This window comes from Haemaphysalis longicornis, unplaced genomic scaffold (assembly GCF_048455015.1).
Source record: "Haemaphysalis longicornis isolate Haplotype H1 unplaced genomic scaffold, Haemaphysalis longicornis Haplotype H1 scaffold_1, whole genome shotgun sequence".
In the NCBI taxonomy this organism is placed as follows: domain Eukaryota; kingdom Metazoa; phylum Arthropoda; class Arachnida; order Ixodida; family Ixodidae; genus Haemaphysalis; species Haemaphysalis longicornis.
In genome coordinates, this window is record NW_027526203.1 from 327,029,736 (window position 1) to 327,056,552 (window position 26,817).

Sequence of the window (26,817 nt, forward strand, 5' to 3'; positions counted from 1 at the left end):
CTGCGATACGCATGATTTTTCTGCGTAGAAGAAAATTTCATTGAGCCTTCAGCAGATACAAACCTCGCCACCACCTCACTCTCGTCCGGCTGCGGCCACTTCACCGTGGCGGCCGATGCTCTGGCTCTTGCTCTGGCGTTACTCAAACTAATTCCAGTCTTTAGTGAAACTTTGTTTTTTGAATGGGTAGTGTTTCGCATACAGCACAGTTTATTACCCTTAAACAAAACTGGTTTAAAAAGAGTTGCCACCTAAACTGAGCAGCTATTGGTAACGAGTTTTTTTTTTCTATTTAATGGGAGAAAACTGCACTTTCATCACACGTAATGTGGGATAAACACCCCTGATTGTGTGGTTCCTACTGGTTCCATTTAACGAGATTTCACTGCATACTGGCAGTTGTTCTTCATCTTCAGCGTTTCGCACTTAATTTCAGGGCTCTTTAACTTTTTCAAGGAGTCAGAAGCTACTTACAGGAATGAAGATTTGACAGTGTATTTCTACGGTCCAGTGGCTCTACTTCTTGTGAATACACCAACAACAATGGAGGTAAGGTCAGTTTGTGTGACCTGAGCATGAAATTAAAAAAGTTATTTACAAGCAATATCTGCAATATTTGCTAGCATATGAACGTTTACAAACAGTTTCAAATTTGCAATAATATAATTTTGTATTATTTGTTTACCCTCTAAGCATGTCCCCTCCTCCTGGCTGGTAGCGTTTAAAAAATATCCATTTTTGGTTGGAACAGGCGATAGTCCGGAGTCACAGCAATGTCACGAGGCCATTTGTGTATGACATGATGAGCACCCTCATGGGAGTCGGGTTGCTAACAAGGTAAGACGATCTAAAGCGACAGGGGCGGTAAGATGCTTTTGTGCCGGTTTAGGAACACATAAAGTGCTTAAGAGGAACGGCTTGAACTGTTTCGTAAGCCCCGTGGATTTTTTAGACAGCTACGCAACCATCGTGAACGAGAGAATTCGAAATTAGTTGTCATACAAGTAGGTTCTTTGTTACAGTTCTGGAAATTCTTGTCGGGTTATCCAAAACTGAGCAAAACGGATATAGTGTACAGTGACGTGCCAGGGGTGGCCTGCTTGAGCTTCCAGTTTTATCTTCGTCTAATGCGTTTGGGAGTCTTAAAAATGCCTCGTGCACGTGCATGCGTTAGTAACGAGAAAGAAGGCGTGCTGTGTGACCTGGTACGCATTGAATAAGGCTTAAAAATAGGATTTCGCCAAAACTATCTATATAGTTCATTCCACAAGCTAGGTGCAGCACTGTGCAGGCTACATTGTTGTCAATAACCCACCCCCTCAGGGCACCTAACTCACCGCGAAGGAAGTGATAAAAGGCTCCAGGGCCTTGGGGTTCCACTTGCCCAGAGGGGAGAGGGGAATGTCCTTTCGGGACCCCCTTCACGGCGAGTTAGGCGCCCTCCGTGGGCACACTGTTGACAACAATGTAGCCTCCACAGTGCTGCACCTAGCTTGTGGTGTGAACTATAGACGGTAATTTTATTTCTATTATGTAAGCTGTATAGGGTGCATCGCTGAGTGCGTAGGTATGAATCTGAAAAGTAGAATAAAAGATGGAACAATTTAAGATTGCGTTCACCACCCAGCAAACATGAAGAAGCAATACGCCGCCGAGAACTGAATTATTATGAAGGGAACTAGTTAACCCACAATTCTTGGCGCGCGACGTCCATTTCACAGTATCAGCTGTTAGTCCAGGACTGCTATGTTTTTTTATATATGCCGTTCGTAAAAATGTGTTGAGTGTGCACCAATATGAATGCCCTGCAAAAAATTCCCTGGGCCGGCTTTACCAAATCCCTCCATCAAGAGGATCAGACTTAACGAATGACAAGACCTGACAGGCAATGTTACGGGGGAAATGTGGTCTGCACTGTTGCAGTACGCAATAAAAATTGCCGTGCTTAGATATCTCGTCACGGACTACATTTTTCGCGTGAAATCGTTTATTGGGCCCCGTAATTGGCCCAGCATGCTATTTTGCAGTGGGGAAATATACACTGATGACAATAATTTGTCCATCGGGTGCTCTGAGGCTTAGCATATATATGGTCATTTCAAGGACTGTTTAAAACGCTCTTAGTTTACCAAGTACCCGGAAAAAAATTCGCAAATAAATAAATAAATAAATAAATATCAATTTAAAAATAAACCAATGTCTCAATATTTTCAATTTATGAGTAAATTAAATTCAATCCTTTAATACCTCAATCAATTATAGATGAACCAGCTGCGGAAATTCCGGGCTTTGTGTTGAGGTCCGTACAACCTGCATCCTCAGAGTGAAGCAGTATCGGAAAACTATGTCAGCACTTGATGAATTGGCTCATCAAGTAAAAACTTCAGTCAACTCATTATAATAAATCAAAAATAGAATCATTCCAGAGTACGGGCAGCTAATAGGTCTACCTAACTTAACCACTAATCAATGAAATACTAACTTCGGCCGAAATTAACCGCAGCCCTCAGCAGCCTCCGTCAATTTTTTAGTAGCTTTGCGAGTCCATTTTTTTCGATCGCTAATTACGATGTAACGTAACTTCATTACGTACTACCTGGGATAAAACTCCGTTGCAGGCATTCGGAATTTGATTTCGCATTGTAGCACGGAATCTGCTTTGGGTTTCTAAGTGATGCATGAAACTTCCTCAATACATAGAAAGGAATGCCGCGCAGAGACTTGTCGCGACGGAACTGGCAAGCTAGCGGTGAAAAGACCCTAACATTGAATAATTAGTAGGAGCTTTGGCGGAGCAGTTGCCGGCATATCCAGCCAGGCTGATCCCGCTGATCCCAGTCTGATCCCACTCAACCACCACCATAACAGATGCCAGGAAGGTGGAAAACAAATTGTCTCCGTTGCAAGAATTGCAGGCGCCGTTTTATTTATGTAGTAGCAAGAAGTAACCGGATCAATATATTATTGCACGCAACATGTTCATACGTGGCCTTTTTGACGTTGAATTTCTGTAACACTGTGGACGACAGCCAAAGTAGGATGTCGATATTTATTTCTATGGTTGGATATTTTTATTGAGTTCACTCGTTGCTCGTATGCTTTCCTTTTGCAAATTCAGCCCAAGAGATGTCTGGAGGCACCGCAGGAGAATTTTGAATCCTGCTTTTCACTCCCGAAACTTGCACTCGTTCGTTCCTGTCATCAGCCGACGATGCGAGTCACTGGTGGCTCAACTGAGCAGCAACAAAGCCCTCTACTCTGAAAACTACTTCGATGTACTGGCCACAATCACATCGACGACATTCGGCGTGCTATTAGGTAAGTTTATTTCTGCAGTTTTGGGGTGGTTTATATTAATCCTGAGGGGATCTCCAGCTGCGTTTGCAGTTTTTTTGTTGGGACTGTTTTAAAGTAATTTTAATTCTATCCTCCTTTTGTTCTACTCTCCCGCTACTTCGTTGTCATTTTGGTTCTACAGTCGAACATCGTTATGGAAACGGTAATTTAGTTTGTTATATCTGATATTCGTTGTAACAGTAAAGTTGAATCAGTTCAAACCAATCGGTAATCTCGCTCCCGTAAAAATCCTCTATAGAAAACACATTATTTTAATATTCGAACCTACTATAAACAAGAAAACCCTTATCTTTCTCCTTGTGGCGTTTGAAGTTCAATGAACCAGAACATGAAACTTCAAATTACAACAGAACAAAGATCAGTTCACAAAACATGCCTGCAATCCTATTTTTTCGAGGAAGGATGTGATCTTTGTCTGGTGGCTATTCACAGCACTGATCAGGATGAAGTTTTCCACAGTATCCACGAAGAAAAGGGCCTTTTCTACTTTTGCAGTTTCAGACGCCGAGAGTTTTCCAAGGGGCTTCTCTGCCTACTGGTCAAACATTTTTTCATTATATTCGACAGTGCGGGCGGCTCTCACAGTTTCACTTTCGTTATAAAAGAATAAGTGTCATTGAAGTCAAGCGTGACCAAACGAAGTTCGTATATAGTTCACCATAGCCGATAATTCGCTATATCAGTGCTCGTTATAATGAGCTTCAACTGTATGTAGTGCCACGAGTGCACAACATTGCAGCTATATTTGCCGTGAAGTCGCGAGGTGTCTTCACCACAAAGCAGGAAAAGAAACGAGCTTTCGACAAACTCATTATTAAGGTCAAGTGCACTGTGTCGTTTGCAATCCCATCATGGAAACAGTACTTGGGTAAGGGAAAAGAAGGGGAGGGGGGTCAGCAGCGGGACAGGCCAACAGTGCAACACTTCGCATGTAACGCAGACGATGAAGCAAAGAAACGAAAAGCACACATCGTTCTGCCAGAAATGGTTGCTTACGGTTATGAAATAGAAGAATTTGTAACATACACGCTATATTAACATGTTCTATTTCAGTAGGCGCTAGATTTCTCCCGCTAGTTACGACACAGCGAGCAGGACAGTTCTAGTTGGGGGATAAACCCGGGGCTAAGAGATGGCTCAACATGTCTGCCGCCGTCATACTATTCTCATAATTACGAGAACAGTTGTACCGAAGGCGCTACAAAGATCTGCAGTCATTATTAAATAATTAAAGTCATGGTGGCCATGATATGGAAATTTAAATCTTGTTTCTAATGAGCTTGCTCTTTTAACGAGTTAACGATTATGTAGAGACGTAATAAGACATCCGACAAATGCTGTTTTCTACGCTCGATAATGGTGGAGGTTTCAATTTCATTTATCTCACGGACTGGCAAGGGGCTGAAATGTGTTTCGTACCCGCGCTGCGCATGAGAGGATACTTTCGCGTACTCGTGGTTGTGAAGCTGCACGCGTTGACCGTTATCTTCCACACCCAGGGGTTCACATAGTAACAGCGTTACGGTCTGCGTCCTCACAAATGAGTTTCGCGAGCCCTGCCACCACTTTGAAGTATCGGTCATGATTGTGCTTACATGAAAACTCACATCGCTCATATTTGGCTGATGGAGCTTCGTGACTGTTTTGGTAAAGTTGGTGAAAATGAACCGCCGAGTCAAATGTTTTTGTTGTCCTATTAATTAGAAGAATTGCTTTACTAATCCCACGATCATTTTATTCGAGGCTAAGCTATTACATGGCTTTCGGGCTGCGTTCTGTAAAAGTTTGCTATTCCCGCACTAACTGCACCCATCAATCGAGAAGAACTAGGTCTTTATACTGCCGCTTCCTTCCCTTGCTGTTGTCCACGTGGACGTGCTTTCAATGCATTCTTTCCTTCATGTGCTAGAGAGGGTGCGCTACTCTACACCGATTTCAGCGCCGACCCGTGAGGCTTGGCCAGATAACGCCCTTTTCACGGGTTAACTAATGGTTGTCTTTCAGGAAGAATTCAATCGTAGGACACGTACGCTACGCTTCCCGAGAGCGTGATTAGTAGAAAACCGTTGCTGTGCCTTCTTTGCTCGTGGTTAATGAAGGAGACTCAGGGGCGACGGCTGAGCTACGAAGGAATTCGTTTATTCGTACTGCGTTCCTCTCTGTTCTGGTCGTAATGATAGTGCTCTGCCTTCATCTTCCTCTGCGTTACCCATCTCCCCAACGCACTCCCGCCTGCTAACACGAGAGCTGAATGACGAAAACTACCGTGCAGTCCTTGATTTTCCTCCAGTGCGACGGTCAGTTTATTTTTGCAAATTCTTTCCGTTCCATCTTTACTTTAAACGCCCACGACGCTTCCTTGTCACACTCTCCTCAAAGCAAGGGTTCAAACGTTTGCAAAATCTCTGTTGAACGGGCTAACACACTGTGCGTTTTCCTGTGTGGCGCCTCCTTACTTCGCGATGCCTCGATTTTCCTTCAGGTACCCTGGGCGTGGTTTGCTTGTTGTTTAGGTAGGCCGAGATATGTTTGGTGTTGGGTCTTCCTATTTGCCGCTTTCTTGAGTGCTGATGGGAATCTTTGCCGTCGGGGTGGGTTTTCCGAAGGAATACCCCTTGAACTGGGCGGCAACGACATCTCGGCAACAAGAACCCGGCCCTTATCGGGCTGTGGAGTGGTTGCGTCGCTAAGTCGGAGGTTGGCAGCCTTCTGTTTCTTCAGCCTTCTTTCCTTGAGTATTTTCGTTGTGCTGTCGAGACGCTTTCTGGTTTCGTCTTTTCGTGAGGATTCCGGTGAATCATTGGCCGCACTCTCATCCTTGCGAAGGTCCTTGGATGGCTGAGTAGCAGAGTGAGCACGGTGAAGCCTAACGTCTGGTGACAACGTATCGACTGCAGGTTGTAGCTTCAAGGGTGCAGTGTGAGTACACGGGTCGCCTTAAGCTGAAATAAAGTGCCGGCAGTCGGTATCCAAGGTAGAAAAAAGTGCATTCGTGGCAAAATGACTTGCTCCGGCAAGCTTTATTGCGCTGCCCGGTTTATTTCGATTAACGTTTAAACGTTCAAGGTTTTTTTGTAGCCGGGACGGCGAGCGGCTAACTGGGCGGGTGGAGAATTCTCTTAATCGACGTACAATGATAAATCGTCGGTGCCTGTGATTTGCCGAATCTTCATTTCCACTTATATCAGATTTGCATATCTTTCTTCGGTGAATACATAAAATGAACTGAGCTTGCTTGTTACCGCGTACTTTAAACACAAGAGTTCATTTGTTTCTCTTGCCGAGGTCAACAAGATTCACCAGATCAGGTGCCTAGCTGTGATGAGCTGGCCCAGGTCGAAACTGTTGGATGTAAGAGAAGGTAAGCAGGCAGGGTCGGGGTGCGCACCGTCAATCCGTGTGTGGGCAGCAGCGCCACCGTTCATCATACCGTCGTAGGTGGAGCAGCCAACCATAACTGGCGTGCTTCAAGAGTTAGGCCCCATAGGGCAGACAAACTTAAATGGTTTCCCGGGCCCTGCGACTCTTGAATTTGAGCGCAGTAAAATGTGAGTGAAGGCGCTGTACTTTTACTTCCCGATTTCGCGGCACCAGATGTTGATTGAGGTGACTCGGAGCCTTGGCTGCGCTACGACGGAATTCGTGTATGCCTACTTCGTTCCTCTCTTTTCTGATACTAATGGCAGTGATCTGCCTTCATTCTCTCCCTCTTTGGCTATTTCTGCAACTCTCCTCGCACTTATCATGCGACAAGCTCGATCATGTTGTTTTGGGTCTGATTTTTTCCGTTGGGAGAATTTAAAGTCACTAAAGTCAGCCCGAACCAACTCAACCCTAGCGACACCCAACTTGAATACCACCTTCGTGCAGTGCGTCAGATGCATGTTGAAATAGCCGGAAATTTGACTTCGTACATAAGTAAATGCTTCTTCTCCATGCCGTTCAACCTTGATTTACCTTTTCATGGCCACTTACTTTCTATTTTTATTCTTTTGGTTCACAGATTTATACATTCTCTTTCTTTTCGGAGAGAATTTTCACCGCGTGGTTTAGGCCAAAAGAATGCCGGCTTATCCCAGGTATATTTTTCAGCATGTTAACCAATTGCCTTAGTTACGTATGCCTCTTATCATTCAGCATTAAAAAAAACTATGTTAATGTGCAATATTTTCTTACGCGCGACCAGCAGCCACGTTGAAAAGCGCCTACGTGACGGCGCCAGTATTTGGGAAAATTTGGGGGAACAAAGAGTTCGTGAATTGTTGTGGTGATATTGGCCTGTATTTTTAAAACAGGAAAGTTTTTACAGATACCCGAGACAGACTTTAGCTGTGAAACAGTTTCGATTGCCCTTTAAAGAGAAATACCCACACTCTAAGGTACTTCCGTTTTTTAAAAAAAGCTTTACCACAATTCACGCGATCCATGCAGCCAACAACGAAATCACGGCGAACAACGATGTCGAGCATACGATACGACTCAAAAGAGCGATCTGCACTGTGGCATCACGCAGTGCAAGCATGCCGTTCCATGTTGCGCAGTGCCACACCGCTGATCACGTTTGTTAGTCAAATAGTATACACAGAAATTTGACTTATATTTAATCATTCTAAAGTTAGAATGATTACTTATGGTATACACGCTCCTAGAATTTAATCATGGTATACAAGCACTTGAAATTTATTCATGGTATACACGCTGTTAGAATCTAATCATGGAATACACATGAGCAAGCTACAGTTGACGATACCATAGTTCAAATACAGAAAAAGAAACGGACTTGGGTTGGACATGTGGTGAGACGAACTGACAACCGATGGATAATTAGGGTAACAGAGTGGACCAAGAGATGGGTTTAGAAGAAGGGGAAGGCCAATAACACGATGGAGTGATTAAATACGATACTTCGGTGGTAAACTATGTACTCGAGCAGCGAAGGACAAGAGCGGTTGGAGGTCGATGGGAGAGGCCTTAGTCCTGCAGTGGACTTGAGAAGGGTGATGATGATGATCATACACGCTGCTGTCATTCGCCGAATTTGGTACTGTGGCGGCATGCATTGGTCACAAGATACCATTGTGGTAAATTTGAATCATGGGACTGCTCTAGAGTCCAAAAAAATCGTTTTTTTTTTCTGGTTTATTTCTACATTCAACGCTTTATTAGGTGATAGGAGCCGGCTAAACCGAAGTCAACCTTGTTACCTACCAAAAATTTATTAGTAAACTATACGATGCTGCCGATGCTTCCGACACCAAATACGCCCACCCAGCGTGATACCACCGTATGCAGTTCCACCCGGTATGCTTTGCTAGCCACAGCAGCCGCAGGCAGGCAAACAGCGAGCCCATTAGCAAAAGCACAGCTGGCAACGTTGGCCTAATTCGATCGGGGCTGCCATCATGCGTATAGTGGTTCTGACGCATTGTCTCAGAGGCAGGCTTTTACTAGTAACTTTACTCTAATGCTTTAGAAACACGTTTTAAGGCGAAAGTATTGGGCCTCATACTGCGAAAAAGCGTCGTTCTTTGCGTTGTATTTGCCCGGCAAAGAAAATGGCCGCCGCTGAAAAGAGTAAATAAAAATCCCATGTGTGATCCGCTGGAATTGGAACCCGTGTACGCACAGTAGCAGGCTGGTGCTCTAAAAACTGTGCTGTCTCCGCAAGTTTTTAACGCAAAACAAGAGTTGTCGTTGTTGTTCTTCCTTTCTTCGCGGCACATACAAACTTGAGGGATAAGACCGAAATCGGGAGCTTTGGGGAGCAGTGTGCCCGCTTCACAAAATGACCAAAACTGTATTGGAAGCAAAAACGTTTTAGAATAGTGCGTGCCACGTAACACCTGAATCGTCTCACAACACGTGAGTAGAAAAGGTGCGCACCAGCTGCGTAGACCCCTGACTCCAGGGAAGCTGTGGCTTGTGACAGTCTGCTTGATGGCGTAATTCTGGCCGTACTACGGACAAACTAAAGCGCAGAAGGAGACGCGTACACAGTGTAGCGGAAAAGAAGACAGGCGGTGTAATTCGCGCAAACCAGGCAAAAGACGAAAGTAAAGAAAGGTGGAAGTACGATGTAGCAGTAAACAAGTTAATAAGCATAACCATGCTTCCCCACTCAAATACGTAAGCCGACTTAAGTGCCCCAAGAAATAATTTGCAGAGTAAGCTCATGCTTCTTAGCCTCCCGTTGAACATGTATGTTCAAGAAACTCGAACTCATGCGAAGTTTCCATCTAGTAAGAAAGGCAGCCGTAAATGCAGGTTTATCAAATCTATAGCATACAAACGGCCACTTTTGTTATGAATGGGCCATGGACCACGAAGGCAGAGTCGAACACTGTTAACACGTCGAACACTTTATTTACAGGATGAAAGACAAGCACAGTACGGTGGACGGCAGACGTTATAGACAGCACGGGTTTCGGTCACACGGGAGCACAGTCAGCAGTTCGAAAATAGACCCGCAGTTCGGAAGTTCCGAGGCAATGCCCCGTAGCGATTGAGCTCACATTCCGCCGCGATGCGTTTCTAGCGGCTCAACAGCAGGAACGGCAGCGCCCAACAGCAGGAAGAGAGCATCAGCAATTTGCGCACGTTTTACTTAAAAACAAATGCGGAAGAACTGGATGCGTCTATAAAAGTAAAAAGTGTGACAAAGAGATCCTCTTTTGCTGTACTGCACTGTAGGGTGGGCACCTGACAAAGTAATGTCGGGCTTCGGCATAATCGCTTTATTCAACACCGAAATAACCTAGGAACATGCGGAACTACTGAACAGGGCATACACCGCCAAAGCGACGCGCACAATTGCGCTGCAGCTAACGTTTAACCTGTAATAGGTGTTACACCATTTCACTCCGGTACCTCGAACCAGAAAACTTCAGAAAGTTCAGCAAATGGTAATTTTTCCTGTCCGCAGTTAAAAATACCAAGAAAATGCCGAGCGCGCGCACGTGAGCGCGTGCCTCGCAGCGTCCACCCAGCAGGTAAAAAAAAAAAAAGAAAATGCCGAGTGGTGGTGTGTGCGTGCCTGGCGGCGACCGCCCAGCGTCCCTGGCGCACGTTTGTCAAGTCAAGCATACCCACTTAGAGAGATTGGCCAAAATCGGCAAAAAAAAAAAAAAAACTCCAGCGTTCGCCCTAATCCTGGCAACACTTTCTCTGGACGAAAAAGACTCCAGCGTTCACCGTAATTGTGGCAACACTGGCTCGGAGCGAGAAAGACACGTCATAGCGAACGCCCCTCTAAGGTGATGTTCAATGATTACCACTTCAAAAAAAAAAAAAAAAAAAAACGAAGGAAACTCACACGTTTAGCAACGATGATGCAGAAGAGGTCGTTGCGGCAATGAAAGCAGCAAATCTTTTTTTTTTTCTTTATTGCGGAAGCAGCAAATCGGCTGCAATGGTGTACTGAAACCGTCATGATGGTCGCAAAGGTTGCGTGCAGCTTCGCTACCTTCCAATCTTACGCTTTAGTGTGAGCTTCCTTCACCGAGAGCAAGGTCTTTGCCCACGAATGCAAGCCCGCATTCCTCGATCGGGATGCAAACGCGTGTAACACGAACCTCTTTGGGAGCCTGCCGGGTTGATCTTCCGGTTACATTTTTAGCTTCTGTGCATTTTGTGATGGTAAGAACATTGGTAACTGAGGAATTCCCGTGACGGGCCCCGTTCTAATCCCAGTGCTGCACGGTAGCTCATTCGGCCGGAGGATCTGCCATCGTGAAAACTTTTTCTCATCTGCGGCCTGAGTGCAGCTGACTCCACAGCTGACTCCACAGCTGCACAGCATTCGCGAAAATGCTGGCTTTGGAGCGGAGTGCTATGTAGGCTACCTCTTCTTCACGGTCGGACTAAGTAATCTTGGATTTGAGTCATCATATACAGCTTCGCCGAAAATCGCCTTAATATGCGGAGCAACGCTGTCTTCGTCCCAAGGCTGCGCTCGCCACTCGAAGGTCATTGTGAGCTGCATCGAAGACGATCGAACAACGGATAACGCGCCGGCGGCAGCGTTACAGGAATCGTAGCGCAATCGAACGGGGCAGAGGTTTCCCGTAAACAAGTATTTTGGCTACGTGTTAACGCGGAAGCGTTACTAGGCTCGTTTCCATGATTTCTATGCGCTCGGTGCTCGCCAGCTGCACTCGCCACGGACGCCATCCCACGAGCCCATTAAAAAAATGGAGACAGGGATGGGAACCGAACCCAGACAACGCGGCGATAGCCAGGGGTCTTCGAGACTAACCTGCGCACATGCCCCGTGTGAGAAGGGGAGGTACGTTATGTGCGACGCTTCGCGGTACACAGCTTGATACATGATACTACATGATAAAGGTACATGATACATGAACGCCAGGGTGACAAGAGGAGAGATAAAACACAAAGGAAACTAGCGTCTTCCCGCCTCCAGATTCATAGTGGGTGCTCAAAAATAGATACACATAAACCCTTAAGCCTCTAGTTCAAACCTGTTGTACAGAAACGTAGCGGTACCGTGACGCCGTCGTAGTCGTGGCCGAGTATACGATACTAAAACACCATGGCACTCAAACTTCAATCCAACATACATCGATATAATCAGCGAAATTAAACTTTCTACTGTTATCGCTATAATACAGCTGACATGTATACTCTGATATGTTTTAGGCAATGTTAATTACAGAGAAACTGCTTATTTGATATGCTGCTGGAGTAGAAACGGGTTTCTGACAACCCTCTTGGTCAGCTTGTAGTTACTGTAGAAGGCAACCAATGATACCTAGAGCAAGCAAAGCACTCAAGAGAAGTCCTTGCTCTGCTAGCAATGACCGCAGACACGCGGGTGTAAAGGGCCACACGCTAAAGATGCTTGCCTGGTTCATTTGACTGCCAGTAGCAGGTGGAGCGATGGTTCAACAATGATTCAATTTTCGACTCGTGCTGCTTTTCTTTCTTTTATTTCTCATGTAATAAATGGCCCAGTGAGCGAAAGAAAAGGCGTCCAGTGTCGGTGTTCGCAACAGGGAATTGGCCTCTAGATCACGTGCCTTTGAAGCGTCCCATAGCAACAGACGTTTTGTAGAACGGACTAGAATACGCCAGTACTAAAAGGTGCCCGTCGATGCCAGTCTTCTACACAAAGTAAGGGAGTGGTAAAACTTAGACAAATGAACGAAGCCCACTATCGCCGTCAACTGTCTCAATACATGGTAGCAAAAAAAAAGCAGCGGTGCAACGCGTAGGAGGCAGATCGAAGCTATTCGACAGCGTAAGGCGGAAGCGGATTGCGAAACAAATATTGTTATCCGGAAAAAAGACAAAGCCCTTCAAGAACACTGGGCGCAAGCAACGCGTCCCAGGAGTTAAATTCGGCATGAATGGTTCCACTTTTAGACTATTTAAGAAGTGATTAGGTATCCTGATACTTGTTTGCCCCTTTAGTACGCGTAATTGGTTTTGGCGAATCCGACTTAAGGGTGTTGTGATCGTAAAACACGATAATATCCTCGGTTATTCTCCTCAACGAGAAATGTGCTTGTTTGCAACTAAACACTGGAAACGGGTGTCCGGACTTGCGCAGTCTATCCAGGAGGGTGTAACTGGGTGAGGTTTAGACATTTCGAAACACCCTGCCGGGTGTTTTCAACTTGAAAGAATACTTTACCGAACGAAACAAAACTCGGCACGCTCGTAGAGTTGTCGTAGAGGTAAAGTCAGGTATAATAAGTTTTGAAATACATAAATTACACGTGGACTAAGAACCGTTCCCCTGTTCCCTTTATTTTCTCCAACTGCGTTCGTATATATTTAAAAGTACATATTTAGCCCACTGTACGCGAAGCGCCTAGACCGGAGAATTCTACAAATGCATTTTCATGGAAAGTGTTTAGCCGCCGGTATTTATCTTCAGGATTCCAGAATGTAGGTGAAAAGCGTACAGGCAACCAGCTATGCTAAGTTAGCATGTCGATGGCCACCGGTACTAGCCACGAAAACGCCGCGGTGTTTTAATATATAAACGGGTCTAACACGTAAAGAGGAATCGGAGAAATGCGTAATTCACCCCAAAATCAGATTTGCCCCATTAGCTTTGGCTTGGGACCAAGCCTGAAATAATTTTGGATACGTTCGTGAGTCTTGCACATCTGAGCGAAAATTTGCTTGATATTTCACGGGCCTGGGAGATCATTAGGAATTTTTCAAAGAAAACATTTAGACTTTTTACCACCTTAAAAGTGCAACTTAATAATTACAGCTTTATTGAGTTTGCACACCATAATGAAAATATGCTTCAGATTATTCAAGACTGTATATGTTGTAGATGTTCAACATTCTAGGTGTTCCTTAAGTACAGAACTTTAAGTCGGGCATTTATATAACATCTCACCCATTTTCGTTCGTTACGGATGTATAGTTTAAAAACTCCTGCTGGTCTGCTTACGAGTTTGTTCGTACGAAATCCCGAAATTTGTTTTTGGGCCCTTGTATCGTAGCTATTCTAATAAAAAATCAATCAGATATTTCATCGGACTGAACACATACCCATAAATCCCTAAAAACACGTCATTTTTACAAAATTTCTAGTAACCTTGTTAGGGGATGGTTAGGGAGAAACCATCTAAAGTAGTTTTTTTTTTATTCGTACGCCTTTTCTGTTTTACAAAAAAAAAATGCTTGTGAATGTGGCCTTCAAGATAACGGGGAAATTTCGGAAAGAAATTTTTATTTTCTTGTTCCCATCCCTGGGAAGGATTTTTTAAAAATCCAGCCCGGCCAGCTTCTACGCCATGACAGGAACGGAAATATCCAAAATATCAAGTCTCTTGGTCCAGAAGTTATGCTTGCAGTTGATACCCCCTCTTAGCCCTGTTGGGAATTTTACTCCATTAGTGGTGAAATAGCAACAAGTCCCCTTCCCCCTTGGTAGGTGTTCCTTAGTGCAGGATGTGTAAATTTTTGTGTGCATTTGTCGGGCAACATCCCCATTCTTTCTTGATCTTCATGATAATGAGTCGCAGCACAACACCGATGATGGTTTTTGTTATTTTGATCTTGTTAAAGGGCCGGTGTTGTATCAATGTTTCGCTTAAACTGCCTACTTAGTTCTGCACCACTCAAGCGTGCACGCGTGCATGTGGGAATGCATGTGAGCTCCCAAGGGCGTGTAGATACGCCCGCGCCTGAGCGTTATGCGGGCCTGCCCAACTGCGTCGAAGTTTGTGTGGTCATGAAATATTCCAACAATGGCGCTTTTAAATGGACCCTGCAACACTTCCGATAAACGCTTTCACCCTTTCCGTGCCTTCAGGAAGTACTGTGAAAGCTATAGTTATCGCCAGGACGGAGCGATACTACGTGATTTGCTCGTCGCAGCAGACCGGTATTCCGTTCCTGCTTTGCTTTTGTGGCCTTTTTTTCTAAAGTGGCTATCGAAAGCGTTTATTGCTGCAACTGAAGTGTAGCCGGTCAATAGCTCCTGTATTTCTGTAACGACGTAATTTGAGCACTTGAAGAAGGACCGTACGGGGAAACAGGAAAAAATCTTTTTCGCAAGTTTCTGAGTAGTCTGATGGGTGTGGAGCAGTAATTTTTGGCTGATGCACTTTGTGACCCCCTAATCTAAGTTCTCAATGTGTTGGCGGACTAAGTTCTGCAAGTATTTAAGATTTAGGGAAAAAGTTGAAAGAAAGATTCTGTAGAGTACTTTTCAATAGCCCATAATGACGTAAATGTCGAACTTCTGTCTTGTTTTTCAGAAACAGTCCTAGGCACACATGTTGAAGACACTGACCTGCAGAAACTCGGACTTACAGAAGCATTGCAAGGGTGATAAGGAGTTTTCCACCTTCAATCCACGCGGGCATGTTAACGTCCCATTGTTAAAGAGAAAATTATACGCGCTTTAAATATTTACAGATTCTGCTCCGGGTTTATGGCACGCATGGTGAATGTACTGCACTGGTGGGATGCAATATACGACCTCACCGAAGAAGCAAAACATTACAAAAGATGTTGTGCCATACTAAGAAACTATACCAGACGGGTACGTATTCAAGTGTGTTGCGAGTTGTATTTGGCCCCAAAGTATACCGAAGGGTGGTCTTATGCTGCGCGGAGTTTACCGCCCCTACAATAGAACTACGCAAACACAAAAACGATCTGCTCAAAAGTAGATATTCAATAATGCAAAGTAAAGCGAGTGACTTCTTCATCAAAGACCCCCACATACCGACCATCCCGGCAGCTTTATACACACCTCCAAATGAATGGGCCTGACTGGTACAAAAGTAAGCGAGTAATAAAAGCCAGCTTTGGAAGTCATTTTTATGCCCTAAGGAAGAGCATTTGAAGCCCATCCCCCCTCCCGTTGTTCTTTTTTTTAACTGGGTTCGTAGAAGAAAGCAGAAAGCGGCTACACGCTGTTAAAAGACCATAGCTGCAAAAACAAGCCGTGTGCTATACATCCGAAAACACCGCTGTGGGTGGTCTGCGTCCTAAGCATCTTCGTTCGATTTCAAGGCCTAATATAACAAACACCCTGTAGGTGTAGGTGCCACGGAGCAAAGAATGCGGTTTGAGTAGGGAGGAGTTAAGTTGAAGTGGATTATTTCCCCGGGGTGGATCGCGATTAGGAACCTTAGTCATCTGGGTTCCTTGGGTTCCTGTTGATTTGGCGGGCGGCTCCGCAGGGTGATGATGAAGTTCTAGAGGATGGGGCCGATTGGCGAATGTGAGACGTGATTGATAGGATTTTAAGTGAGCCCTTTATAAAACTATTTACATCACTTACAGAGTACTTGAGTAGCGACAGAAAAACTTCGAACTGGAAACTCTAGCTCCAAGTACGAATTGATGAACCCTTGAGTGGCGTTGGTTGGGGCTCTCTTCCTGGCGCTTGATCCGTTTAGTAGCCCAGTGCTCACCCGCGCCAACATGAACAGCTGGCACTTCTTTCAGACTCCAAGTTTACCTCCAGTCGCGGGGCATAAAAATCACCACAGCGTTATCGGACCAGACCCCACGTCTCTCCGGGATCTGCCTATCTGGAATGCTGAGACTATAGAGTACAATCTTCATCGCTGACGCATGGCGTTATAAAACCTCTGCATCTATCCATGTCTGAGGAACACATTCCAGCGTGCCTACCGGAATACTGAAAGCCCAGGGTTAGGACAGACAGCTGTGAATTATGGTCACTCACCGATAAACTAGCCGCCCCAGCGTAGTAGCCGATCGCAGGAAAACGCGCGCCGATTCTGGGGACGGCAGGGGGGGGGGAAGGGGGGGAGGAGGTGCCCTCTAGCGCCAGGCAACATTTCCGTGGTTAGTGCAAAGATGTCTGACAAACGTCACGAAACATCTTTTGGTAGGACTCCTCGCGCGGGGAAATTACTGAGGCTAACATTGCGGCTTCAGTGGTTCTCCGAGGCGGTAATTAACCCACTTTGTACGCGCGCTCCTGCAATTCCTACAAAGTCCAGTCAACTTTCACGCGCCAGAAAGGCTTGGTCTCGCGTTCCGAGTCCCCTCCGTAGACTTTTAAACGCCCCCGCTAGATGTAAGTAATCGGCCCGCCGCTCTTTAGTTCTGCCAATGCATGCTCGTCCAGGTCTCCCCGTTCTCACGCAAGGCTGAGTTTTGGGAGAATGACCCCACGAGTGGCCCTGCAGCGTGACTTTGCAATGCAACACCTCATGCTTGTTTTACGAATGTAGCAGCTGAAACCCCATTTTTGCGTCATAGTGTATGCAGAGCCTCACTGATGTAGTTTACGGAGGTGCTGCGAAGCAGACGCACAGGCATTACTGAGAGGAGCATTGAACTTTCCGTTTTGTGGTGTTATGTTTTAACTAAGAGCTATAACTTTCCATGGGCTTGTTGTATGTACTCGGCCCGGGGGCCACCGTACAAATGTTTACGTGCCCAAATTCCAAATGGGGTATGTAATGGGGTAGCCGACGGCTTCTCAGCATACATCTTCACTGCCATAAATGACATTAGTTGGGTCGAAGCGAAACGCGCATAACATAGCGTTGCAAAGTCGTATAACTGAAGTCCCGGTGTGGACTGGACTAATATGGTTGAAAAGGAAACGGGAACCACAGAATCTAGCAACCTCATTCATGCCTGACTTCCTGCTCGGATGATTCGTTCAAAAAATTTGCTGTGCACGCAGATAATGCTCAAAAGGAAAGAGGAGTTGAAGGCCAAAGCCACCTGCAAAAACTACACAGCTCCGTTCTTGGACATCCTGCTACAGATGCACCTTGAAGACGGCTCTTTCACCGAAGAAGAAGTCCTCGACGAGACTGTCACAATATTTGCCGCGGTACGTATCAGCTAGGCATGCCACTAAGTTTTTGGGAGGTCGATTAGGTGAACCATTCAACGCACGTTTAATTTAATAAAACATTCACTCATTGGTGTAGTTGGTTGCGTCACGAAGATAAACGATAATGTCTCTTCGGCGACCGGGTTTACCTTTTCAAACAGCGTTATGTAAACCAACATTATATATTACTAGTACACTAAAGGCTTAATTACATGCTCTAATCAGCCAGTTGTACAATAGCTAGGTTGTCTTAAAATCTTGGTAGCTTCCATCCCCAGGCTCCATTAGCGTCAACTGCTCTTCCTGGGTAGCTCTATGGGGGCGTATGACGAATATACATACCAAGTTGACGTATGTCAGAGTTGGATGCAGGCTAAACAATTCTTCGCGTCGACTTCACGACATCTTAATTGAATTACCACGGGGTGCGTCGAAAGAAGCGAATATAACTGCCGACAATGCCATACATATGAATTTAGGGGGAAAAAACGGGTCATCTCCACCAACGTGAAGCCTTCGGAGAAGCCGAAGTATGCAGTGTATAAGTGTATTGAAAGATTGTAAGTCTCTCTCTTGCCACACGGAACGCGCTGATTGGGCGCCGGAGAAGCGCCGGTGGGAGGAGCAATTCCACCCTTGCTATAGGCGGTGCTGAGTAGGTGGCTGAGCTGAGCCCTCTCTTGCGTTGAACCGTATTTAAGCAATTTGCATGCCTCATCCGCCCCAGTTTGGGGTAGTGGCAGGAGTCAACGCGAGCGCACTGCAATGCCCGCGTCTCGCCCTGGGGGATTGTCCTCTGTGATCAACGAGGCCCCGGCCCTACACTCTAAGAAAAAAGGGTGTGGTAGTTTCTCCCTTAAGGGTGAAACAGGAATGTATCATATATTGCTCCCTAAGAGGTAGAAAGATTCTCCCTTTAAGAGGGAGGAGCGCGTTTCTACCCCTAGGAGTGGAGGAAGATTTCCCCCTTTCGTGAGCTAATGGAGGAGCGTTCCTCCCCTGGCAGCGTCACCTAAGCAAGGCTTGTCATGCGAGAAGGGCCAAGCGAGCTGATCGGTTTGAGGATCGAGGAAGTACAAATAAGTAGGTTACTGTGGTTGTGTGCGCTTAAAATGTGCTAAAATAACCAAGAAATTACCTACCGAGCACCAGAACTGCGGTTAGCAAGCGATGTCGCCAATCGTATATGCGCGACTTCTTGCATTCGTCTCGCTGCGCGCCCCGCCTACGCGTTCAGAGCGAACGCGCCGCCGTAAACACAGTAGAAGTCATACCGATTGCCTTCAAAATGCCGCCTTTATTTCCGAAAGGCTCGTAACCCCGCCGTTCACCGCACACGAGATCACAAGCATTCAATGCGGCCGTTTGAGAACAACCAGTTGTTGTTAGTCGGCTTACCTTGCTACAACGGATGCATCAAAACGCGGATCGTCTGCAATCGTAAATCTCGTCATAAAGGCAACGCAGACAACACGAAAAACGTATCCGTCGCTGTCGCATCCTCGAGAATGCTCGCCCTCTAGCGTGCTCGAAGTAAAGCACTCGTAAACGTAAAATGGCCGATAGATGACGTAAAAAAAAAGTTGGGGTGGGGAGGGGCAGCTACTAAGCATCACCATCAGTGGGCACTTACATCACGGCATTTCCTTGGTTTCATTTATGGATAACGTTTATTATTATAGCCAACATCACGGAGGCCGCATGTGGGCGGGCACATAAACACAGCGACATACACTTCATTAAAGGCACTGCCAACGCACAATACACGCAACCAACAACATACACACGTATACACTCGTATACACCACAACATTTACTAGTACACGTTTCACATGTCCGCATGATCACAACCCACAACTGAACATTGCAACGGCGACAAAGTATTTATAACCCTGATCGCCGAGAATGCAGGTAGGAACAGTGAGATCGTTGCTTGTTTCGATAACTCACGGCAGTGCATAAGCCTCAGATGGGTTTTGTTATTTCATCAAATGTAACCCGTGCAATTGCAAACTTTTATTACTTTGAGGTTTTGTAAGAAGCAGTAAAATAGCTCAAAGAAGAAAAAACGTTTCACAAAACAGTACGGCAGGTATGTTTGGGTAATGACACTCATTGCCTCGCCTTCGCTCTTTTAGCGTAGAGCGCACCACTGGTCTGGCAACCATTCAGCCAAGATGTTACCCATGAAGGAAAGAAAAGGTATTCTTTCCTCCATGATGTTGCCGAATGGGGGCCTTTTGTTGTTGGTAACTGGTGCGTCAATATGCTGAGGTCCGTGCTCGTTGACGAAAAAAGGGGCAGTTTGCTATCATCGCTGACCTCTTTTACCCTTGGGCGTCAGTATAAAACGTCCACAAATGCAGTGGTGACGTTGAACAGGGCGCAGGCGAGTCGCCCACAGCAAGCATGCAGCGGTGCCCACAGAATGTTCTTCAAACACACGGCTGGCGAGCCGTGCGTTAGCGTGGCGGGCACATGGTCATAATAAAAAAAGACAGCGAGAAAACAAGCACGCAGCACACCGCAGGGGAGGTGTTGCTCATAGTCGGCGTATGCGCCCGATCGGCGAAAGCCACAGTGCAAGGATCAACAGTTTCGTTTTCGGCGTCGGCGCCGACAGCAGATTGCAGACGACAGGGGAGTATATTTCCTCCCCCGTTTCGGTGTTTCGTAGAGGCCGTACAGTGGGCGCTAGGTGTAATTAGCTAAAAGGGAGAATATCGCTGGTCCGGGGGAGAAAACCCTCGATTTCCTTCCTTTTTCTACCCCTTTTTCTTAGAGTGTACGTAAGCATGCCTTTTCTTGCTTCGATCGACCACCCGACCCGATCAGGCCTAGCGCCGAGAGCTGGTGGGTATTTTAGTGTAACACAAATTATAACCTTTCTACAAACAGCTTCTGCTTGTGCTTGACGATTGCTGAAGCCGACCGGAAGTGTTCTGCAAATTTTTAAATCATGTTAGTTTATTTTGAACCGGTTGTATCCATGATACGATTTTGTTTTAGCGCGCGTTACGTTCTAGCGCGAGGCGTTGGAAAACGAGTTTTGGGTGTTTTAGTACCGTGACTACAGGAGAAGGCAACCGGAGACGTCGACAGCCCGAGACGCCAAGGTGCTTCGCCCCTAATATGTGCTCGGCGCTGCGCCAACAGGATATACCAAGCGTCATGCTTGCATCGCGTAATGGCCCTGCTCCATGTTTAGAGTTAAATCGTGTGCGGGGCCTGAGCATTCAAACCACCCGCCTGGGTGGTTTGAATGCACAAGTGGTCAGCCAGTGGTGCTGGGGTGCGCATTTCATTCGACTGGGGCGCCACGTCACTGTTAGGATGGGCCACAGCGACGGCGGCCTGACGACACTTCGCCATCGTACCAAAAGGAAAATAAATGAAATGACCATCTATCATGGCCCCTATTCGGGTCAAAATGCAGTAATAGTGCAGCGAAAGGTAACTTGTGCGTTTCGACTGCTGCAAATGCACTGCATGTATCGCAGTAGGCGCCTAGCAAGACCCCTTCCGAGCAGCTTATGCCTGGCGAGTGGTATATGGGAGAGAGAGCGGGGGGTGCGGGGCGTTTAAAGGGGGCGGGAACCATATTGCGAATTAGTATATCCATCGGAGTGGTTGCATACTGGGGAATTTTCTGTATCGAGATTTCGTCCATATCGGTTTAACGTAGTGTTTGTGCTGGTCGTACTTAGTAGCCATTACCTCCTGCCTATGTTTGCGAGAAGTTTAATTATGAGAGGTCCCTGTTTTCACGATTTGTGCCTCCCCAGCATGCATCCACGAGTGGCCCACAAAAAATTAGCCGGCTACCAGCCGCCACACCCGCTTGTTGGCGTGTGGGTGTGCCAGCGTGCCTCGGTCTTCTAACGGGTCTGTAGCAATCACAGTGGTCAGCATAAGCTGCAAAGAAGTTACATCGAAACACCATAGGGGAGCTCAGCGGTATACTAATGACTGACGACGCGACGACATGGGATACTCTAACACAACTCACGGGATCCATAGGCCAGCACAAAATGGCCAGCCCAACGGGCCGCCCACACAAGAAACTGAATGAACAATGCAGCGGCTGTCCCCACGATCAAGAAGGATCGAATAGGTTGCTAAGGGGAGCACGTCAGCTTTCTGACGGGCGAGTACGTCTTCGAAGCATTCTCAGTGGCGGTACAATAGGCTGGCGCCGCGACTACGTAAACGAGTCTTCCTGATTGAGTTTCAGGCACGGCTTGGGACTACGCTGCCGCCTCATGCAACTGTGCGAGGGAGAACGTAAGAACAATATTGCTCAGGCTTCACTTCGCCCAAGCAGGCAATGTTTCTTGGTGCGAGACGTGTACTGCGACATGAAGCAACGTGATGCGGATCGAAAGTGACGTGGTGCGACCAGATGCTGGAACAAGCCGACGCAAAAAAAAAAAAAAAGACGATGCGTGGCCAAGCACGCACCAAGGTGTACGGTGCAGTTCGATGCAACTACGAGAAGGTTTTAACTCCATTGTGGCTCCAGTCTAACTCGGTTTAGTGTATGGTCACTATATTTCGGCTAATATTGTGTTTTTTTAATAAAGTTTGGTTAAAGAACGAAATTTTTGTAGATATCGCTCGGGAAGAAAATGGCGGCCGACATGAAATTCTAGCCCAAAACTAATGATTCTGATTTATACATGTTTAAGAAGTGAACACAATAAGTTAAAGTCAAACATGATTTACCTACCAACTGTAGCAAAAGCAAAGAGTGGGCATTACTATGATGGCAAGCAAAAACATCCTGAGATGTCTATGTTTGTATGTGCGTGTGATGAAAGCAAAAAAAAACATAGCTTATTCTACAATTGCGCGGGAAAAAGCATCGAAAAATGCATGGGACAATTTACCAAGCAATCCTGGACAAAGTAAAAATACGGGCAAAGAAGAACAAACTTTTTTTTTGTCTTTTAATTGGTGTACCTACAAAAATCTTAAGCACAATATAACAGAGAGGGGCTCGGCAGCCGAATAGCTAGAAGCAAGCTAATAACGTTTTCTTTTGTGTATATTGATGGCGATGCTTTTCACCTCCTAGGGATACGACACGACGGCTTCCCTGGCCTCGTACAGCCTTTACCTGTTAGGAAATCATGCGGACGCTCAAGCGAGACTTCATGAAGAGCTGGACGACACCTTTGGCATGGACACCCGCCGGCCTGTTACCGTCGACGACCTTCGACGAATGAGATATCTTAGTTGTGTGATCAAGGTAAATACGCGAAGGAGTGGCATTTTTAACACTAAATTAGAGCATTTCTCACGACACTACCATTGAGGGTCACACCAAAGAACGGAATCTATGGGTTAATGCTGGGGAGAAACTAGTTTTAAATTCAGTGTTTTCGAAAGAATCGGGTGGTGAAATATAAGCAGAGAGAGAGAGAGAGAGAGAATGCTCTTTAATGTGAACTGCTGGTTCACATTATTGCTGGTTCACAGAGATTGCTGGTAAACTCTACCGACAGAAAGTTTCACGGAAACAGTGCCTTGCAAGTAGAGGGAGTTAAGAGAATGACCATGGTGGCTATCTGAAATTTTGTATAAAGCCACTGTTCAAGTCCTGAAGCAAACATCTCTTAATTTATGAAGCTTCCTAATCTTCGCGCTGAAAACTTGTGGTCACTATATTCTGAACCTAACATTTCGCGTTTGCACTCACCAGGGACCGAATTGGAAGTGTTTTTAATATATCTTTCTTATTCTTTGTTTAGGAAACTCTGCGACTCTATCCTTCCATTCCAGTGATGGGGCGAAATATAGAAGAGGACATGATGATTGGTAATACCTGGCACTTCCTATCGACAACCACAACTATAATACATACGGATGTGTTGGCCGTAACGAGATGTTTTCCTTTTATGTTCACTGAGCGTTGGCAAATACCCAGAATTACCGACTTACGTCTGACATAGCCGAGCTCAAGGGAACTGTTCTACAACATCCAGGCCATGAAACAACTGCGTTACATTGGGTCAGCGAGCGATAAAAATAGCGGTGACACCGGAACACGCGGGGTAATGGCACCAGGCACGTCACTTGGAGCTGCCAGAATTTGTTCGAAGCGCTGGCACCTTCCCACTAATTATCACACAAACGCGGGATATATTTTGTAATGACAATAATCCCTTAAAATCCCCCAGACTTTTTTTGTCTTCCTGAGCACATGAATCACGTGAAGACCTGTGACAATTGCACCCCTACAGGTATCCTCAATCTTAAACTCGATTTTATGAAGTAGGACATAAAATGTGAGTGTAAAATAAGGAATGTTGTACAAAAACATTTCCGCGGGAGTCTTATCGATGCTAAGATGCGTAACCCTCCACTAGGGCATGTGTACTAGTCAGGAGTAGGCTCGGAGCCTAAAATCCTGATTTAAACGTCAGTTTGGGCTCCTAAGCAAAACACTCCGACGTATGTGGTGGCATTCGGGTTGGCCGATAACCTAAGCATAAATTAAAGGCAAGGAGTTATCATTCACATTGCACTGGGTTGTGAGTGCAAACACTATAGACCGCATTCCCAGGACATGGAACAGCTAAGTTGCTGATGGAAACACGGGAATGTACGCAAAAAAAAGCATCTCAAAGCGGCATGACTACGTGACAAGCCTGGTACGCAACATGTGTATGATTTTCACGGGTTCTGGTTGGGCGCGCTGAAGTACCCCAGTGAAGCCATGTGGAACGTGTGGATTATGACTAGCTGTACGTCTTGCGGCATACAAGAATATTAGAAAAATACCAATTAAATCAATGAAAAGGAAAATGTTGTAGACATATCAGCCAGAGACTGAGTATAAAGCATCCGGTGCCTGGCTATATGGCTGGCTGGTAGCGGCATGGCCAGTGCAAGTGCCAGTGCCAACCCAACATAGATCCCGTCGCTTTTCATGAAACAGTCTGCTGTCCTGTGTAATAACTGGTGTACCTCAGGAAGCGTTAATTAGTTTCCTTTTTTGTGCTTGTTGTTTAACCACGTGCTCCTAATCCTTCAAAATGCTCGTGAGCTTCTACAACTCGGAAACCTTTCTATAAAAGTTTTTTATTCTGTTTCTGAGCTTATTCCAAAGCAATTGCTTGAGAAAATTCGTGTTTTTTTCAAGTTTGCTTTCAACCTATGAACCACTATTCCCGCAAGCTAGCTCATAAGTATAGCCAGTTATCCGTCTCGCTATTATCACCCCTCCCCCCACCCCCAGACTTGTTACTTTTCTGTTGAAATCGTCGTCGTATTTAATAACCATGCAACAGCCCGAGCGCGCTAAGCCTGCGTACCGAGGTCTCACTCCGCAACTTAGAAGGCGATATCTTAAGTGTTCTTTTTTTTTCCGACGATGGCGCACATTACGAAAGCTTTGGATCAATTTACAAACATACCAAAAGGGATAGACGAAGAGGAAGCTCGGTTTTTATGCGATGGGCCTTGATATCAGGTCGGTCTTGGTGTGATAGCGGTTTTTTTTTGCTTTTGCTTATTTTATCGGGAACCAAAAGCACTGTCAATCGCTCGAATTGGCGCTGCATATACTAAAAGTTCGCTATTCCTCAGACGGCAGGTTTGGTGGCACGGCCGCCCTCAGAAAAATAAATTCCCTGAGTCCACTGATGCTCTACTTTTCCTATTGTTACGCAACGGTTTACCCGGTCGTAATTGACTGAGGCAGCAGCACAGTCAGCGTGGGACGGTAGTGTGGCTTCCATTTTTTTAAGAGAGCCCAATGAAATAGTAATAAAGATGGACTAGTAACCCCAATTGCACACTGTTCGTACCTTGGTTCTGTCGTCACAAAATTAGCGGAGCCAATGCATTCTTCAGGAACAAAAGAAAGTGGTCAGGTGCGTCTACCTTTTGCTTTTCTCGCCACAAGCACTCCTTTAAACTTACAGATATACAAGATGTACGTTTCTCGATGCATGTGGAACGAAAAATAAAGTGTTATGCAAAATATACATTAAGCATGCCCGTAACAATATTCTCATTCCAGGAGGTCAACTGATACCAAAAGGAACGATAGCAATGTGCCTCATCTATTTTCTGCATAGACACCCACGTTTCCACGAGAACCCGTATAGCTTCACGCCCGAGAGATTTTTAAATGGTGCCACAGGCCAGCATCCGTACGCCTACCAGCCTTTCTTCGGGGGACCCAGAAATTGCATAGGTACACGCGCTTGTCATGTCTCAGTCTCGTACGCCAACAATTGTCTGGCAAGCCTCGGCGGGTTGTTTCGAGAAAACATGTGGAATCGACTGTGACGACGAACTATATATAAGATAAGTTTGTACCTGACAACAAAATGCATTTTTACACAGCGTTCAAATAAATCCGCCTTTTTGGGGGGTCACCTGACTTTAACCAGCCAGTTCGATGTTACACAATATAGTTTTTGCGTGTCCTTGTCATGTGTTGAGCCATTGAATACTCCGGAAGGAAGCTTGCATGGTAAAATGTCCACATGGGTCAATAGTCGCTAAGCAGAGTGGTATAGGAGCTCCTATATCGCAAGCGAAAGCATGCCCAGCGTATTCAGAACTTTTTAGTTGAAATCCGCATACTGGTGGGCCACCAACAAAAAGAAGGCTCTTAAGGCACAAGGTACGATTCAGTTCTACACAACCATGCCCCTCTTTCCATACCATTAAAAATTTTCACTAACCCGATCTATGAAACAGCCACAAAAAAGAGCATTAGTACTGCTTCCTAGTTTTGCCCGCTTCTCTGGAAGAAAAAAAGGGAGCGTTAGCCAATTTACTGATCACTTCTTTTGCGGTGTCCTTTTCAGGGCAGCGCTTCGCTTTGCAGGAGGCGAAAATCGTCGTCGCCCAAGTGATGCGACACTTTCAGGTTGACTCCAAACTTTCGGAAAGTGAACTACAGTTGGAGCTCGGGATTGTTTTGCGACCATCGCAAGGTCTTGAAGTGAGGCTCACGCCAAGAAAAAACAGCGCTGAAAGTTGACAACGCTACGAAGAACGACCCGTGGTTCGCTTTGATGGGATGTATTTTGAAGAACGCCGCGTATGCTGGCAGAGGCCAAAATAAAGTGGAATAAACGTCTTGCAAGTAAACAATAAAATGACAGTTCCAAATCCTG

General features: G+C 45.8%; 1 protein-coding gene across 1 annotated transcript; it reads left to right on the forward strand.

The window, feature by feature from the left end:
* Positions 1-440: 440 nt before the first annotated feature.
* LOC144151852 (cytochrome P450 4V2-like) lies at positions 441-26,761 on the forward strand. Its single transcript, XM_077683014.1, has 10 exons — positions 441-549; positions 752-837; positions 3,119-3,318; positions 15,102-15,171; positions 15,262-15,388; positions 17,522-17,674; positions 22,755-22,928; positions 23,431-23,497; positions 25,707-25,883; positions 26,506-26,761. Exons 1-10 carry the CDS (start codon positions 544-546, stop codon positions 26,679-26,681), a joined length of 1,236 nt encoding a protein of 411 aa, XP_077539140.1. The 5' UTR covers positions 441-543; the 3' UTR covers positions 26,682-26,761.
* Positions 26,762-26,817: the final 56 nt, after the last annotated feature.